Raw genomic sequence first — 16,652 nt, forward strand, 5'->3', positions numbered from 1 at the left:
GCTTCTGTCCTTCCACCCCGCTGCCCGAGCCTGGGCTCATCCTAGACCCCCGCCCTCACTCTGCCACCTCTGCCCATTCCTGGTGTCGACTGCCCGATCGTTTTGGAACCTTCTCCATGGCCACAGCCACTCTTTAGTCTAGCACAGATCACTTCCCACCAGGATCACCTCAACGGCCTCCTGGCGAGCATCCCTGCCCCGTCTTTCTCCACGTGGTTTTCAGAGTGGTCCTCCTAGTGTGCAAATCTGGCCTTGCCATCCCCTCGTTGAACACCTGCTGTTGGTCCCTTATCACCCCCAGGATAAAGTTCAGGTCACTTGACATTGCCAAAGGGTTTCTGTGATCTGACTGCATTCATCTCGTCACTCTTCTAACACTTGACCCCATTTATCCTTGACTTTGCAGTTCTGTAATCAGGCCACACAGTCTGACTTTGAACCTTCACCGGAAATGCTTTTCTCTACCTACTAATGTCTGCTCATCCATCAACACTGAAGGCACCGCCTTCTCCAGGAAGCCACTTCCAGTCCCTCCTTGGGCTGAGCTGGGCACCTCTGCTCTGTCTTCCCTTCTCATCCTGTGCTTCCCTCCTTCACGGAACTTGTCACTTAGTATTTTAACTTTTGTCTGTGTCCCCTCGGTGGAATGTGAGTCCCTGCAGAGACACTACTTGATCTTTATATTCCAAATATTTAGTATGATGACTAGTATGGTAGACATACTCAATACACAGTGAATGAATGAGTGAGTGAGTGAGTGAATGCAGGGCAGCCTGCTAAAGTCCCCCCTCCCACGTGCTAGAGGATAAACCAACAGCAAACCAACAGTAGCACCTAACTCTCAGCTATGTCTCTGGAAGTGCTGTTCTAATCCAGGTGTTTCCAGGTATTATGTCTGTTCTTCTCTTCGCTGCTCCCTCCCCTGGGCAGAACGAAGCAGGCGATTGGAGTTTGGGGCACTGGAGCCTTTCATTTTTCAGGCTGAAGCAGGGAAGAGAACGCAGGCTGAATGAAAATTCCATTGGTTGCCTTGCACCCCGTACAGAATATTTGCTGGATGAATGAATGGAAGACAAAGAAACAAAAGCAAAGCCATCTCAAGCTGGGGACAAAAGCCTAGAGTGGCATTGTGCTCCAGGAATTTGCTGCTTTTCTCAGGAAGTTAGATTTGTCCCCAGTGTGTCTGAGCCGTGGTGCCAGGATGTATGGCCATCAAAGCTTCAATCTCTGTAAGCCCGAGGGAAATGACAGCCCATTAGTGTAGGAGAGGGGTTATGGGCGATGTAAGCCAAGTGGGCAAAGTTAGGAAGTAAGCTGGCCAAGAAAGAGTGGGAGCAAGTGCCAGGAGGACTGCGCAGCAGAAAGAATTGTTCAAGAACTGAAAAAAGAACATGAAAGAAGACTCCATCTCAGCCTGGTATATTCATGACATATCTCAGGGTGAACACCTTCCTGTTAGACTGTTGTATTGACAGGTGTGTGTGGTGAGAGGGTGGATGGCTGCTGCCCTGGCTTGGTTTTCCTTTTGCCCTTCTGAGTGGGCAGTGAGCACCTTCGCCACGTGGGCTGCTCCCACATCCTCTAGTGGCTATGGCTCTTTGACCTTTGCACCTGCGTCTGGAAGGCTCCTCCCTTCTCCCCTCCCCCGTTTCCCTGGGGAATGCCTGCTTATCTTTCCATTCTGAGTTGACTTCTCCCAGAAGGCCCTCCGGAGCCCTGAGGCAAGGTCAGGGCCCCCTCTTAAGCTTCTTGATAATACGTCTTCCTGAGAGCACGGATTTCCAGTGTGATAAATAATGTGTGCGGTATTTGTTTAAAAGTCGGCCTCTTGGGCCTCCCTGGTGGCGCAGTGGTTTAGAGTCCACCTGCTGATGCAGGGGACACGGGTTCTTGCCCCGGTCCGGGAGGATCCCACATGCTGTGGAGCGGCTGGGCCCGTGAGTCATGGCCGCTGAGCCTGCGCGTCCGGAGCCTGTGCTCTGCAACGGGAGAGGCCACAACAGTAAGAGGCCCGCGTACCACAAAAAAAAAAAAAAAAAGTTGGCCTCTTCCTGCCTCCCACCCCCACCCTTGGAATAGCCTCCTCACTGGGTCAGTTTCTAGAACACAGATCTGACCTTGTAACTCTTCTGATTAACATCACTCAGTGGCTCCTCATCAGGTCATATAGGGTCCTTCTGGGTGTGGCCCCTTGGCTCCAGCCTGTCTCCCATCACCTCTGCAGCCCAGCCACCTAGACCATGAGTGTGTTCCAGAATATGCATGCTTTGTCCCATCTCTCTCTGTCTGCATCTGCTATTTCTTCTGCCTGGAACACCCCACCTCCGTCTTCACCTGGAGAGCTCATGCTTCAGGCCCCGCCCAGGCGTCAGCTCCTCCAGTGCCCTGGAGCCTCCTGAGCTGAGTCTGTCTCTGCTTCCCTGCACAGCGTTGTCCGTGCTTCTAGCCTCACACTTACAACATGCATTTAGGGCTTTTGACCTGTCCATGCTCATCTCACCCCCATCATGGTGCGAACTCCTTGAGGGACTTTCGTCTTGTCCATCTTTTTAATGCACAGCGTTTTAAGGTGCATACTTGATAAAATTTTTAACGTCAGCAATCATAAAAGGGATACTAAAGAATCACAAACTATTTAAGATTTTAATTCTGCAATTGTGTTTATTATTCTGTGATTGATTTCACCCTTTTTTCATAATCAAGGAAAAAATTAGATTTTCTTAATAAGTGAGATAATTAGCATTACCCTATTCAGTTTTTATTTCAGCCCAAAATTTTTTTACTTTGAAGCTTCAAAACGCCTACATAGGCCCATCTCCTTAAGTAAGTTATGGTTATTCCTGTTAAGCACTTTGAAGTAATGACAAAAGCTTATGCCATTACTTTCTTAGCAGGCTCTCAGGTTCATGGTTGGGGTCCCCTCTCTGTCAAGCCCTTGCCAGGTGGCTTTTCTCACCTGCAATATTGGGCCTTTCCCACTAGGTGTCACCCTCTCGCCAACGTTGGAAAGCTGCCTCTTTTCAGAACCTCCATTCTCTGCTGAGTGGCAAGGTGGACCGGTCCAACCTCTACCTGGTAGGGGAGCCAGGGCATCACAATGCAGCTGACAGGTAAGAGTGGGCAAGTGGTTTGGAGCATAAACCCAGGGCATGGACAGTGGAGCTATATGCTTAACTCCTTCCTGCCTTAGCAGCACGGCCCGAGGGGGGTCCCTTTAAAAGAGAAAGTGAGGCTGACTACCTGTGCCTCAGTTGCCTCAGGGGTCTTGGAGCCCATTCCTCGGTGCCCTTGTCCTGTGCAACTGGACAGGGGTTGGGGTTTCTGTAGAGTTGGAAGGTTTGATTCCTCCGTCCCTCTACATTTTGAAATCAGAATGTTCAGGGAGCTTCCTTAGCCCAGCTAAAGATCTTACTGAAGATCCAGAGACATGGCCCCCAAAGAGGCCCTCGCCCTGTGACCCTGCCTAGAGAAATCCACCCTCTCTGATGAGACCTGCTAGGCTAGCTGCTCTTACCCGGGGCTCCATGGAGGAACTTCAGGGGGTCCATTAACTCCTGGAAGTTTTATGTAAAATTAAAGCTTTCAGCAGATTCTCAAGAGAGATCTCTGCACCTAAAAAGGTTAACAACCACTGCTCTTGGGGGAGGGGCTTCTGGGTCTGCAGCGGGCTCTGCGGAGCCTCAGACGGCTGTGAGAACCCGCCAGGCTCAGCCCTGGCTCGTGGCATCCACCGTCTTTCAGCCAGGGAGGGGCTGGGCCCCAGTGCTGGCTCTCTTCACCCTCACTCGCCTCCGGCCCCTCACAGGCCAGCCAAGGCGCCGCCCCGGCCCTCCCTCAGCGTGGAGGACGTGAGTGCCCCGGGCCTGGCTCGCGCCGTGGGCCGCATGGTGGAGGTGTTCCCGGACGGCACGAGCCAGCTGCAGCTACAGCGCTCCCCGGAGGGCACTTTCGGCTTCTGTGTGGCCTCTGGGAATGGACGCCGGGACTCAGGTAGGCCCCCACCTCCCTTTTCTGGCTCCACAGCCCTGGGGACTTGGCAAACCACTGCAGTGCCTTCTGGCTGTGGTTGTTTCCATTTCCTGTCTTTGGCTGAACAATGAATGAGCTCTGGACTCCGAGAGCCTCTCAGAGAAAGGACTAGAATTCTCCCCTCAAGGGGGTAGAGATGGCAGGCTTGCTCCACTGTCCCTCTGTCCATCTTGAAATCAGAATCTTAATGCCACCTTTTCACTGGAGAGCCTGAGGGAGGTTGTTTGTGCTGGCTGGTTCTCTGGATCCCTTGGATGTGGCTGGTGTGTTTAACTGGTTCCCTTCCGCTAGCTGTGGAGTATGTCCGGGCACGTGGACCGTGGACCGTGCCTGCCTGTCTGTGCATCCAGGCCCCTCCCTCAGGGCTGGCCCCTGCCGGGTATGTTCACATGTATCCTGGCTCCAGGCCCCTGGCTGGGCGGCCTGCTAGGTCTTGATTCATTACTGGCAGGATCAGGGAGGGGCTCTGCACATCCTTCTGCACTCTGGCCAGTTCTCCGCCCTGCCCCATGAATCTTTCAGGGCAAAATGACTTCCCCAGGCCTTTCCCCAAGGTCTGTGGGTCAGAATCCATCACAGGGCAAGGGACCTTGACATACATTTCTCAGTTGAGATGAGGAAGGAAGGAAGACAGACATGCAGGAGTGGGAAGGAGAGGAGAGTGAGGAGGAAGAAAGGGAGAGACAGACACAGAAAGACACGCGCAAAGCTGCCCTGGCTGGGCTGTGCCGCGGAGGGTTTAGTCCTCTGCTTTGATCTCCTAGGTCAAGATGATTTAGCTGGCTGAAATCTGCCTGCTGCCAGACTTGAAGAACAGAGCGAGTTCTTGCGTATGTTCCATCAGTCCTTTTTCAACAATATACGTGAGCACCTACTAGGTGGTTGTAGATACTGGGGATAGAGCAGTGAATGGAACAGACAAAACCCTCATCCTCAGGAGTGCACGTTCTCATGAGGGAGCTAGACTGTATCTACAAATATATATATATATACACATATGTTTACTTATATTTATTTATATATTTTATATATACATATAACGTGTTATATGTATGTCAGATGGCGAAGAGTACTAAGAAACAAACACAAATAAAGCAGGATAAGGCCCAAGGGCAGTGAGTATGGGAGTACCGGTGGGGCAGCTTTTCTGAGAAGAGACCCCTGAGCAGACAGACAGTGGAGTGAAGTGAGGGTGGGCGATGTGGTGTCTGGGGAAGAGCGTTCCAGGCAGAGGGAACAGCCAGTGCGAGGCCCTGAGGGCTGGGAATGAGCTTGGCCTGTGGGAGGAACTGCAAGGAGGTCAAGCTGGACAGAGGGGTGAAGGGGAGAGACTGAGCTGAGGGCAGAAAGGTGGGGAGACAGCTGAGCCCAGAAATGGGAGAGGGAGACTGAGCTGAGGTCAGAAGGGGCTTTCTTGCCAGTGAGACAGGAGCCACCAGGCGCTTGGAGCAGGGACTGACGTTCTCTGATTGAACACTTTAACAGGCTCACTGGCTGCTGTGTTGAGAACAGACCCTAGTGGGGTGACGGTGGAGCCAGGGAGACCAGTTTTAGGGCTATTTCAACAGTCCAGGGAAGACATGGTGGTGGCGGCTTAGACTGGGGCGGCTGTGGAGGTGGTGAGAAGTGGCCGGGGTCTGGTTGACTTGAAGGTAGTTCTGACTGTTGGCTGATGATGGAGTTTACATGAGTGCGAGAGGAAGGGAGGATGAGTTTCTCCCCACTCTGGCCCTCAGGAGGGCGCCTGTCTCTCCTCACAGGGAGATGGCCGTTGTGAGCATATGTTGACCATTGCAAAGTGCTCCACGGCCTGTTAGCCACTCTGCCCGTTCCTCCAGCTTCCTCTCTCCTTCGGTGAGGGAGACAGGCTCTCCCAGAGAGGCAGCATGCAGGCATAGCTGGACGACAGTGTGGTTTGTACTCCAGTGCCTCCACTGGCTGTGTGACCTTGAGCAGGTTACTTACCTACTCTGAGCCTCGGGTCTCTAATTTGTAAAATGAAGCTAATGAAACCCTACCTGGAAGAGTCATAAGGAGCATTCAGTGAGGTATATGGGAAAGTGCCTGGCCCATTTCTTCTTCTCCCTCTTCAGAAAAAGAATGTGTATTGCGGGAGTAGAACTCCAGACGGGGGCAGACATGATCTGTGTCATCTGTCAATATGAGATCATACCCAACTGGCCATTCTACTATGCCCCCCATCCTCCCCAAAAGTCCCTTTAGGCCCCTTTGCAGGCAGTGGGACCCCCTCCCCCCATCCCCTGTCATAGACTGCTGATGGGCAGGGGTCTCTAATGACCAAGAGCTTCCTGGGCTCTGGCCGGGCCCGCTCCCCAGGATGCCCCTCACCTAGTTGGTATAGGCTCTTCCCTGTCCTGCCCGGCTGGTGCCCTGCTCCTGCCACTGCAGTTGGCTGCTGGATGTCACGCAGAGCTCCCCTCACACATGGAACATGGCTGGTGCTGGTGCCTCCTTGCCACAGGCCATGCTCCAGCAGCCAAGGGTCACTTCCCCTGGGCCTCAGAGGGGCCGTGAGCTGGGGCGGGTTTGCATTCCTCACTAAAACATCAAGATGCTGGTGTTACTTGCTGGCTATCACATCTGATTCTGTACAGGCATGTGAGAACAGCAGGCTTTGCCTTCTGCTTCTAATTGAATACAACACAGAGATCATACATCCTTAACAAAGGCCGTTTCCAGCAGACGGTAAATGCCTACGATAGCAGTCTTTCTGTCATATTTGTGTCGTGACTTTCAGTTGTGAAACCTACCCCAGGCATGACAGCAGTGTCTGGGCCTCCAGCTGCGTTCTTTTGGGTTTTCTCATCACTCCCGACTGGCATGTTCTGCGGTACAGCAGCCGTTTCTGCCGGCTCCACCCCTGCCCTCCTTACCTGCCTCTCCCCATGCTACCAACACGCAGACAGGGCAGACAAGCTGTTAAAGAACCCAGAAAGAAGAGGGAAAGGATAGGGCAAGGGCTGAGAGAAAAGCCCTGTGCAGCCAAGATGGCAGACAGACCTTGTCAGGAGGGAGCCGGCCTTGCAGGAAAGGCTCAGCTCTGCCAAGAAACACTGAGAGGCTGTTCCGCAGGTCAGACCAGGGAGAAGGAGTATGTCAACAGATCGGATTTGCTACAGCCAGAGCTGCAAACCTTCAGGTGCCTTAGAGGAGGTTTCAATGCACTTTCAAACCCGAATTTCAGAGGGTGGGCTCTGAAAAGCTTGACTTCTATTGGGGCCAGAAGCTCCTGCGGGGCTGAGTGGACCAGAAGATGACCTTCCACTCGTCCAAGACATCTTACAAGGCTTCCAGCTGGAGGCTGGGGGACCAGACGAGATGCTCTTTCAGGTCCCTTCTAAGGAAGCTGATTTTAGGAAGAGGAAGCAGGGAGTCAGGGATGGGCAGCTGCTTAATGTTTCTAATCAGCCAGCCAAGTCCAGGCTGGGGAGCAGCGAGGGTGCTTAAGGCAACGCTAACCTGAGTGAGTCCTGCAGGGGCTGTCGCAGCATAGGGTCCCCACCCTGCAGTCCTCCTGTGGAAGGGCCTGAGCTCTGCACACCTGTGCTCACTCAGTGCGTCCGGGTGGAGGGCACCCAGCTTTCCCTGGAAGGGCCTGTGCTCCCTTACTGTCAGGTGGAAGCAGCTGATGGAGAGTTTGAAAGGTTTTCAGCAGAAGTTGAGGCAAGAGGGGCTCCCTCAGCTGGACCGTCCTGCACTGTGTAGCGAGGGAGCCCAGCCCAGCTCGAGGCTTCCAGAACCTTCCAGAGCCTTCTCCACTGTGTTCCTCAAATTGAACCCCAGGAAAGGAGAAGCAGGTTCTTCCCAGGCTCACCCTACCTTAGAGACCTAGGGAATGGTCCCAGCCAGGTGGGGCCTCTTGGGGTCACTGAGGGGAGAAAGTATGTGTGAAGAAGGGAAAAGTGAGTCACGATGACTTTAAACACGGGGCCAGAATTTCTATGTTTCCTGGGCTTTTGCCCAGAAGCCTCTGAATCCTAAGTAAGGAACCGTATCCGAGGAAGACTGAGGCCAGGGCTAGTCCCAGGCAATCCTGTGAAGCAAACCAGGTTTGGATTTGACCTCAGCCACGTTCGCTACTCCAGTGATACCATCCACCCCCAGCTACTTGAGGGCAGCAGCTGGGTCTTATTTGTGAATCCCACCTAGCAGGGTGCCGGGCATGTAGTAGGTCTTTGTTTCAATTTTTCAACATTTTCCTCCCTATTTTACAATCAAAGCTTATCCCAGAAAAAGATAAGATTAGCTCATTCACACTGGGGTATACATGAATAATAACAGCTTAAAGCATTATTTGTATTAGGAGGATTTTAAAAGAGGAGACAGAGAAATGAAGTTATACCATGGAGGTGGGCACACTGTATCTATTTATAAGGCCAGTTGCAGTGTGAAGTGGAATAATGAGGGAGAGTGTGTGTGTGTGTGTGTGTGTGTGTGTGTGTGTGTGTGTGTGTGTGTAGTGCCCTGTATGAGCACCTGCCTCCCCTCCACCCCAAACAGCATCCACCTGAGCCTTCCACAGAGCTGCATGTCTTTGATTTGGATTTCCTGTGTTCTCCTGTTTTCCTTTGCAGGGCTCTATGTGCAGGAGATGGCTGATGAGAGCACGGCCAAGCTGTACTCGGGGCTGCTGGGAGTGGGGGATGAGATCCTCGAGGTGAACGGGGCCAAGGTTGCAGGACTGGGCTTGGCTCACATTAGGGAGCTCCTGGCCCACGCGGAGAGCTTGTCGATCCGTGTGCTGAGGCAGAGGCCTGTCCCACGGTGACCCAGAGGTGCCTTTGCCCTCACCGTCACCCCCTTGGAAACTCTGAACCACCCCAGGGGGTGGCTGGGAATGCACTACATAAAGCTGCTTTGTCTACTGAAAATGAACATGGTGGCACGTAACCCCTTGGGCCTTGGCAGGGCTTCTGTGACTGGCCACTTTAGCAGAGGGAAGGAGCCTGTTTGTGTATTTTGTTTGAGGATGTTAATTTATGCAGAACCGGGGAAAAGATATGGGTCTTCCGCCCTGACCAGGCCTGAGGTGTTGTCAACATCTTCCTGCACCTTTGTTGGCAGGGGGAGGGGAGAGATTCAGTGGGTCCTTCGGTTGGTCCCTGAGCATCGCCTTACCCCCAGGTCCCCTCCCACACTGTCAAGGGCTCCCCCAGCCCCTCCCACTCAAGAGCCAAAGAAAGTACTCAGCCATATTGGCCTTGAGCCCGCCTTTTTGAGTCTCATTTCTCCCAGCTCCCATTCGACACCTTTGCTTTTTTTCCAGAAATGGACAAAGTGTCCTGGAGTAACAGCCTTACAGCCATTGACCATATATTCCAAACCCAAAATTAGCACATGTGGTCTGGTGGTAGAACATCTGGGAGATGTTATCTGGTAGTCAGAATATTAGGACATTCTGGGAAATCTTTGTGATATAAGGTTGAAGAAACAAAATGAAACCGAGACCAATTTCAGGGAAGTGCAGCTGTGGCCAGTGGGACCGGCCAGACCAGCCCTGCCCCCCACCACAGCCTGGCCATGAGGACCTCTGTCTTCCTTCTCCTGTGACCTTGGACACGGGCTGCAGCTGGTGCCAAGCTGTCCCCAGCCACAAGCTCTCTGCCCAGACTCCCTGAGGGCAGCTGTAGGTGGGCCGCTGGCAGGGAGATGGCAGGGCACGAGCAGCAGGATGGGCTGTCCTGCCTGGGCACATCCACTGCCCAAAGGGTTGGGACTCTCTGGGAGTAGGTGGCTGTGTGTCAGTCTTAAATTATTAAAGAACAACGCTGAAACTTATCCTACTCTGAATTGCTAAATTCTGGGCTGGATGCTCACTTGACCTTCACTAGCCTGGCAGGGGCCTGGGGTGGAGGAGGGGGAGGGGAGGGGAGGGAGGAAACAAGCACAGCAGTGAGCAGTGTTGGCATGCCAGAGGGGGAGGGCTGGGGAGGCCCCTGGGGCTGGGGTGACGCCAGGGTTGAGGCGGAAGCCTGCAGAGACCATCCTTTGGCTGGTGGAGGAGCCTTGGGCAAGGTGCATTTCGGAGCAGGAGACAGAATGGAGCTAAGGGGCCTCGGACAGGAGCAGTGGGGATCGGGGGGGCTTGGAGTGGGCAGCCCAGGGCTGCTTTACAACTGGCTGGGTGCAGGCTGTGCTGAAAACACAACAGAATCAGGTTAGAGTGAGTGTTGCTGCACCTCTCAGCAGGCAAGGCCGCTGAAGGAGACATGTGGCCTGAGAGAAAGAGGATGGGGGAAGGGGTCAGGCAATCCTGTGGAGTGTGTGTGCAGTGAGTGTTCTCCCCTCCTAGGGCCTTATCAGCAGGAGCCAGTTAAAACCCCTCTTTACTGTCCCTGGAGGGTAGGGGGAAACTATGGCTCCCAGAGCCCCCCAGCACTGCAGGATGGGGAGGCTGGGCTGGCCTGGGATGGGATGAAGGGGGGTTGGGGAGGCTCTAGCAGGTGAGCAGGGGGACCAATGGAACAAGTGCTTGGGCCTTCAGGATGTGAAGAGGGTGCTGGGACACCTCAGAGAGCAGCCTGGGGCCCCCAAACATAGAAATAGTCCCACAGCAGAAACTACAGGAGTGGGGAGACCCTAGTGGTTCCCGTACCCCAGCTTGTGGCCTTGTGGTCATAAAACTTTGGGGAAATTTCATGTTGAAAAATGCTTCTGGGGCAAAAAGTCACCTCTGTTTTCTCTGTCTGGTGAGGATGATGATACCAATACCCTGCCTCAGCTGAGAAGAAATGGAAGCGGGGGCAGGGTGCTGGGGCTGGGACTGGGCAGGGAAAGGTCTCTAGGGGGTACTGAGCAGCTGCATCTGTTACATCCCAGGTGGGGGGGTCAGGCTCTTGACACATCTTATTTTGTCCTTAAAATAGTCCAGCCTGGGATGTCCCATTTATTGTCTTCATTTACACAGATGGAGAACCAAGTTTAGCAGCAATGGAGGCCATTCAGACCCGCACTCTGACTCAGCGCCCACTCTTCCTACTGCAGCTCGCTCCCCCCATGCCAGCAAAGGCTGGATGCAGCTCGCTCCCCCCATGCCAGCAAAGGCTGGGTGGGAGGGAGGGAGGGAGGCACTCTGAGCTGTGTGTGAAGTACACCTTCCTTGCTCTAATTCCACAGAGGCAGAAGGCCCTCCTTCCTGGGGTAAGATGCTGGGCCCCGACTTGTGCGGGTGGGAGGGGGCTTTGGGTTCTCCAGCCTCCTGTGTGACCTTCCCTATCTGCTCTGCCTCGGGAACTACTGACCTAGAAAGCTATGTCCAGCCCTGCGTCATCCACGCCTCCCACAGGACCATCAGAACGCTCTTACTTACAGCCTCGTGTTAACTAGGCGCCAGGCCACATGCCAGGCAGGAGCTCAGAGAGATGAGAAGGAGGGGCTCTACCTTACCAGGCCAGAGGCTAGGGGCAGATCAAGCATTCCCACCTGGCCTGGTGGGGCAGTGAGAGGAAGCACCTGGTTAGCCCCGGTGGAGAGCCTGAGAGGGATCAGTGGTTAGCGGAGAGGGGCGGGGCGGGTGACGTCGGGGGGCGGGGGAAGGCAGGCTTACGCAGTGGGAGGAAGTGCGTCCACGCTGGGTTTTGTAAAACGAGGAGGAACTCACAGGAAGGTAAGGGAAAGGACGCTCAGACACGGAAAATAAACAGCATGTGCAAAGGTATGGACTTCTCCCGAGTCGGCTCTCTGCCCCTCCGGTGGCAGTGTAATGGTACGCTACGTGTCCAGACCTCGCTTCGCACAGGTAGGCACCTGACACTGCAACAACACGGTACGGAAAGTGGCACCAACTTTAACCTCAGGCGTGACGTCAAATCCTTAGGATGACGGGAGCGGGGTGGGGTGGGGTGGGGTGGGGTGGGATGGGATGGCAAGTTCCGAAGCCTCCAGCCGAAACCGCGGGCCCGGTGCTCGCCAGGCAGGCCTGGGAGACCAGGGCGCCCCGACGCTGATTGGTTTTCTGTTTTTTGTTTGTTTGTTTTCAGGGGCGCCTCTTCTCGGCGGCGGAGAGGCAGGTGGGAGGCGAGAGCGCGTCTCCTTGGCAGGGTGCGGCCGGGTGCCCCCGGCGTGGGGACCGAGGTGTGTCGCGGGACAGCGACCAGGGGGCGACTGTGCGGGCTATACTACCCGGCGCCCACCGCGCCCTCCCCGCGAGGCTACTTTGTTCCTCGGGTGTCGCGGGCAAGTCGGGTCGGCCGGGTGGGCCTCTGCGCCGGCCGCACCCTCCCCGCCCCTCCGCTGACCCGGAAGCCCCTGCCGCGCTGGCAGGAGGCTGGGGCGGGTCTGCGCTCCAGGCCGCCAGCCTCGGTCCGCGTCTCCGCGCCTCCGGCCGCTCGTCTCGGCGGGGCCAGGGATGCGCCCGGACGCTGCCCCGTTGGGGACGTCCAGCCGGGCGCAGGCGCGCTCACAGCCGCAGGAGGGTTGGAGCCTGGAGTTTGACGGGGCCGCGTTGTTGGGGGTTTTACACGCCCCTCACCCCGCACACCCAGGACGCTTGGCTCGGCGCCCGGGGCCGGGAGGAAGACAACCCTCAGTTTAGCCTCGAGGAACGCACCGTTGGGGGCGGGGGCGGGGGCGGGGGAGAGAGGGCAGCCTGGAGTTGCACGGAGCTCGCGCCCGGCTCTAAGAAGGCGGTGGTGGGGGCGCGCCGAGCGCGGCATGGGGGACGAGCTGGAGCCGGCGGGAGGGGCAGCGAGGCGACGCAGGGGCGGGCACGCGTGGCGGGGTGCAGTAATGGGGACCTGGTGCGCGCAGTGCCCCGAGGGCTGTCGCGTGGAGGAACAGCAGGCACCGCTCGAATTTTGGAAATCAAGGTGAACCTGGGAATTCAGGGACGCGCAGGCGCTGTGCCGTCTCCCACCCTGCTCTGCCTGCCCAAGTATTCCAGAGCTCTGCTGGGGACGTAATGGTCACAATCCTGAATGCTTACGGCGACGCTGCGAGGGAGGGACTACTTATCTCCGTGTTACGAACTAGGAGTCCGAAACTCCGGGGTTAAATTACTTATCCAAGGTGTGATCCAAGGTCACACAGCAAGTAATTAGCGGAGGGAGGATTTGAACCCGGCCCTCTGCAACTCCCCGCCTGCGTCCATGCACCTTCCTGGGACCCTGTGGGGCTCATCTCTGTCGGTGAGCAGATCGCGAGGCCCGGCTCCGCAGTGACCTTCACCATGACGGCGTGGGGGGCTTGGCTCGGGTTTTGCTTCAGGGAAGTGGAGCTGGCGCTCCCACCTCCCCGCGGGGGGAGAGGAGTAGGGCGGGCAAATCATTTTACAGAAGTGTTTCCCTAACTGCAGGCACGACCACTAGTGGGTCACAAAATCTATCTTTTAAAGAAAGACCAGCATTAAAAAATAATGGCTTCCTTGCACAAGGCAAGGGTAGGTTTTGTGTGGGAAACGCTTCTTTCAGACGTGGGTCCTGAGTTGTAATCTGAAGTGTGTTCTGGCCGTGCTCTGAGGGTGGCTGAGGCCGGGAGGCTGGCCCCTCCATTCTGTCCTCAGGGCCCAGCGCTGCCCAACTTGGAAGCTGATGAAACCTGGCCTGGAGGCTGGTGTGAATGCACCTGGCCCCTGGGGGGGAAGAGGCCTCCTTGCTCCTACATCCCTGTCATCTAGAGGAGGCCTGGGCCCTGGGGGTGGAATGCAGTGACTGGACTGGACTTCCTGGTCCTCCAAGCTGGCCTCTGGCAGCAGAAGTCCCACGTGAACATTTATTGGTTTGAGCTTCAGTCGTTGGTTTCTTGGTTCCACCACACCCCAACTCCACGCATTCATTCATCCACCCATTCATTTAGCTTATTTGTGTGCCTTTGTTGGAGCTATCTTCCCCTTGTCCACCCGTCGACCCCAGACAGCTTTCAAAAATGTCAGAGGTGCCTGCCCTGGGAAGCATTCCCTGACACTGATGCTGAAAACTTGCCCACCAGTGCCGAATGGAATCTCGGAGACAGAGTTCTGAGTGAAGTAGAAAAGAACAGCTTTATTGCTTTGCCAGGCAAAGGGGGACACGGCAGCCTCGTGCCTTGAAAACTGTGTGTCCCAATCTGGAAGGATTTGGTGAGGAGTTTTATAGCAATGGTTCAAGGGTGGGGTTGCTGATAAGATTAGGCTGTGTGCAGAGCCTGCACCCCTTTAATCTGGTCTCAGGTAATCTCCTGGTTCCTTTAATCTGGCCTCAGGGCGTCTTCTCTGGAATGAAGAATGCTAACATCTTCCATTTGTTAGGGCTTTTAGTTCTGTAAAGAACTCAAAGATATTGTTATGTGTATCCCTTGAGGCAGAACCAGGACCTGCCCCAAGGCTGCACTATTGTTTCTTGGCCGCTCCTCCCTTGTCTCTGCATCCCCTCCCCTCTCTGATTAGCAGCTGTTCGAATCTGCCCTTTGGAACTCAGGGAAGGTCATGGAGGCTGGAGTCTGTTCCCTACAAACAAGAAATGGGGGGCAGAAAAGCTTCTGTGCCCAGGAGCCCCACAGGGTCCTGCTCAGTTTCAACACCTGTATGCTGTGGCTCCCTCCCCTTAGCTCCCGTAGAATCTGGTACCAAGGGCTCTTCATTGTGGTTCTTCTCCCATAGAACTGCTTGTTTATCCTCCACCAAACTTACCTGGCAACAGTTGGACTTCCCTGGCTAATCTGCCCAACCTATTTCCCACCCCAAGTCTCCAGGCTGCCTCCAGAGCTATTGAAAAGGCTGGGCTGTCACCTGGTCCCCTTCCTTCCCTCCCTCCCCATCATCCTCTCTGAGTTTTCCTTTCCCTATAGAGCCAGAGCACCTGCTTAGAAATGGCAACAGCCTTCCTTGGCAGGCAGCTCTGCCCAGCTCTCTTAGGCTGCGGGTTTGGCTAGGTCGGAGTGCTGGGCCCCGAGGAAGGGGCTGCTGGGACTGGCTCTGACACTCTGCCCACGGCGCCAGGACTTAACAGCTGTCCTGCCAGGCCTGGAGGGTATCCGGGCTCTCCTGTGGATGCTGGGCTGCCTGCTGGGCCCGCCTTTGTCTTGTCCTTCTGCAATCTGGACTCAGGCCCCAACTCACAGTGTGAAGCTGCCCTTATGGGTCTGGCCAGATGCCGGGTACCGGGGAGAGGCCTGCCCTGCCCTTGCGGTGCCCATATACCCAGGGTGGAGGCAGCTACAGCTTTGCAAAGAGACAAACCCGTGTGCCAAGGGCTACAATGGGAGCCCCAGGCAGGAGGCCCCATTGCACCTGGTGAGCAGAAAGGCTTCCCAGGAGAGCCAGCCCCAGGCTCACTAGCCTCCCTCCAGCTCGGTGTTATCTCAGGAACAAGGAATGCCGGCAGCCACGGGAGCTCACAGCAGCCTTCAGATGCCACAACTTTCTCATCCTGTGCTCCCCAGACTGTCTCCAGGCTTTTCTGAGTTTATATAATGTTTGCCTCACTTATTTTTTGCACATTTCCAGCCAAATAAAAGCTCCAGAACATTTCATCAGCAAGGCTGAACCGCTTGATTGAGGTCCTTGATCAGATTTCTTGAACTCTGCAGTAGGCTTGTAGGGTTCGAGTTATGGTCTAGTCCAAGGTGGCTGGTGTCCATCATCAGCTTCGGCACTTCTAGTTCAATGCTTTCATCCGCTGCTCACTTGTACTGCAGGTTATTCGATCCCTCTTCCTCTCCTCGGCTTTACTCTGCCGTTTCTCTGGTTAGAACAATGGCTTGCTGAAAGAAACATCTGCTTGCCACCCCTGAAACCTGGATGGTGACTTTTCAGGGAGGCTGCATAATGGTCCAGTCAGACCTGGGTTCCCATTCTGACTCTGCCACTTACTGATTGTAACCTTGGGCAAATTCCTGAATTGCTCCATGCCCTAGTTTTCAGGTACAAAATGGGCCTCAACAGTACTTCCCTTGGGACTTCCCTGGTGGCGCAGTGGTTGAGAGTCCGCCTGCCAATGCAGGGGACACGGGTTCGAGCCCTGGTCTGGGAAGATCCCACATGCCCGCAGAGCGGCGACTAAGCCCGTGTGCCACTACTACTGAGCCTGTGCTCTATAGCCCGCGAGCCACAACTGAGCCCACGTGCCACAACTACGGAAGCCCTGCGTGCCTAGAGCCCATGCTCTGCAACAAGAGAAGCCACTGCAATGAGAAGCCCCTGCACTGCAGTGAAGCGAAGCCCCCGCTCGCCGCAACTAGAGAAAGCCCGCGCACAGCAACGAAGACCCAAGGCAGCCAAAAATAAATAAGTAAACTTATAAAATCAAAACCCCAAAAAAGAGTGTTTCCCTCATGGGGTTGTGAGAATAAACAAAAAAGTGTTTTACTTCCTCAACATGTCCCTAAGGCCTTGGTCAAAGACCTGCTGGCACATCAGACTCTCAGCAAATATTGGCCAGAAGTATTAGCTTTATTAGCTACTAATGAGATATAAAGATTGAGAAATTTGCTCCTGGAAGAGTTGACAACCGCTTCCCAAAGGCCGGCCAGTCCTGTGAGCTTTTGTGAATGGAGACGAAGTATTTAACGGTGTCCCTAAGGGAGGACGGAGAACGGAAGGGAGGAAGCGGCAGTGCAGAGGTCAGGGAGGCTGGCCTTGTGAGTACATGTCCAAGTCCAAGGAGGCTTCTGGAGCCCATCGCTCCCTC

At 55.0% G+C, this 16,652-nt stretch overlaps 2 protein-coding genes across 5 annotated transcripts in view; both read left to right on the top strand.

Annotated features, from left to right (window-relative positions):
* Positions 1-9,828, top strand: part of KIAA1614 (KIAA1614 ortholog) — a 37,122-nt gene extending 27,294 nt beyond the window's left edge. For all 4 annotated transcript variants that reach the window (XM_032652586.1, XM_032652566.1, XM_032652559.1 and 1 more), the window contains 3 exons: positions 2,983-3,110; positions 3,806-3,990; positions 8,625-9,828. In XM_032652586.1, the coding sequence (XP_032508477.1) occupies positions 2,983-3,110; positions 3,806-3,990; positions 8,625-8,818 (507 nt within the window). In that variant the 3' untranslated portion in view covers positions 8,819-9,828. The remainder of the gene's footprint in view (positions 1-2,982; positions 3,111-3,805; positions 3,991-8,624) is intronic.
* A 1,793-nt stretch (positions 9,829-11,621) lies between these two features.
* Positions 11,622-12,950, top strand: LOC116739052 (translation initiation factor IF-2-like). Its single transcript, XM_032603154.1, has 2 exons — positions 11,622-11,788; positions 12,030-12,950. The coding sequence occupies exons 1-2, from the start codon at positions 11,753-11,755 to the stop codon at positions 12,948-12,950; spliced, it is 957 nt and encodes a 318-aa protein (XP_032459045.1). The 5' UTR covers positions 11,622-11,752.
* The last annotated feature ends 3,702 nt before the right edge of the window (positions 12,951-16,652 follow it).

Source organism: Phocoena sinus, chromosome 1 (assembly GCF_008692025.1).
Source record: "Phocoena sinus isolate mPhoSin1 chromosome 1, mPhoSin1.pri, whole genome shotgun sequence".
Lineage (NCBI taxonomy): Eukaryota > Metazoa > Chordata > Mammalia > Artiodactyla > Phocoenidae > Phocoena > Phocoena sinus.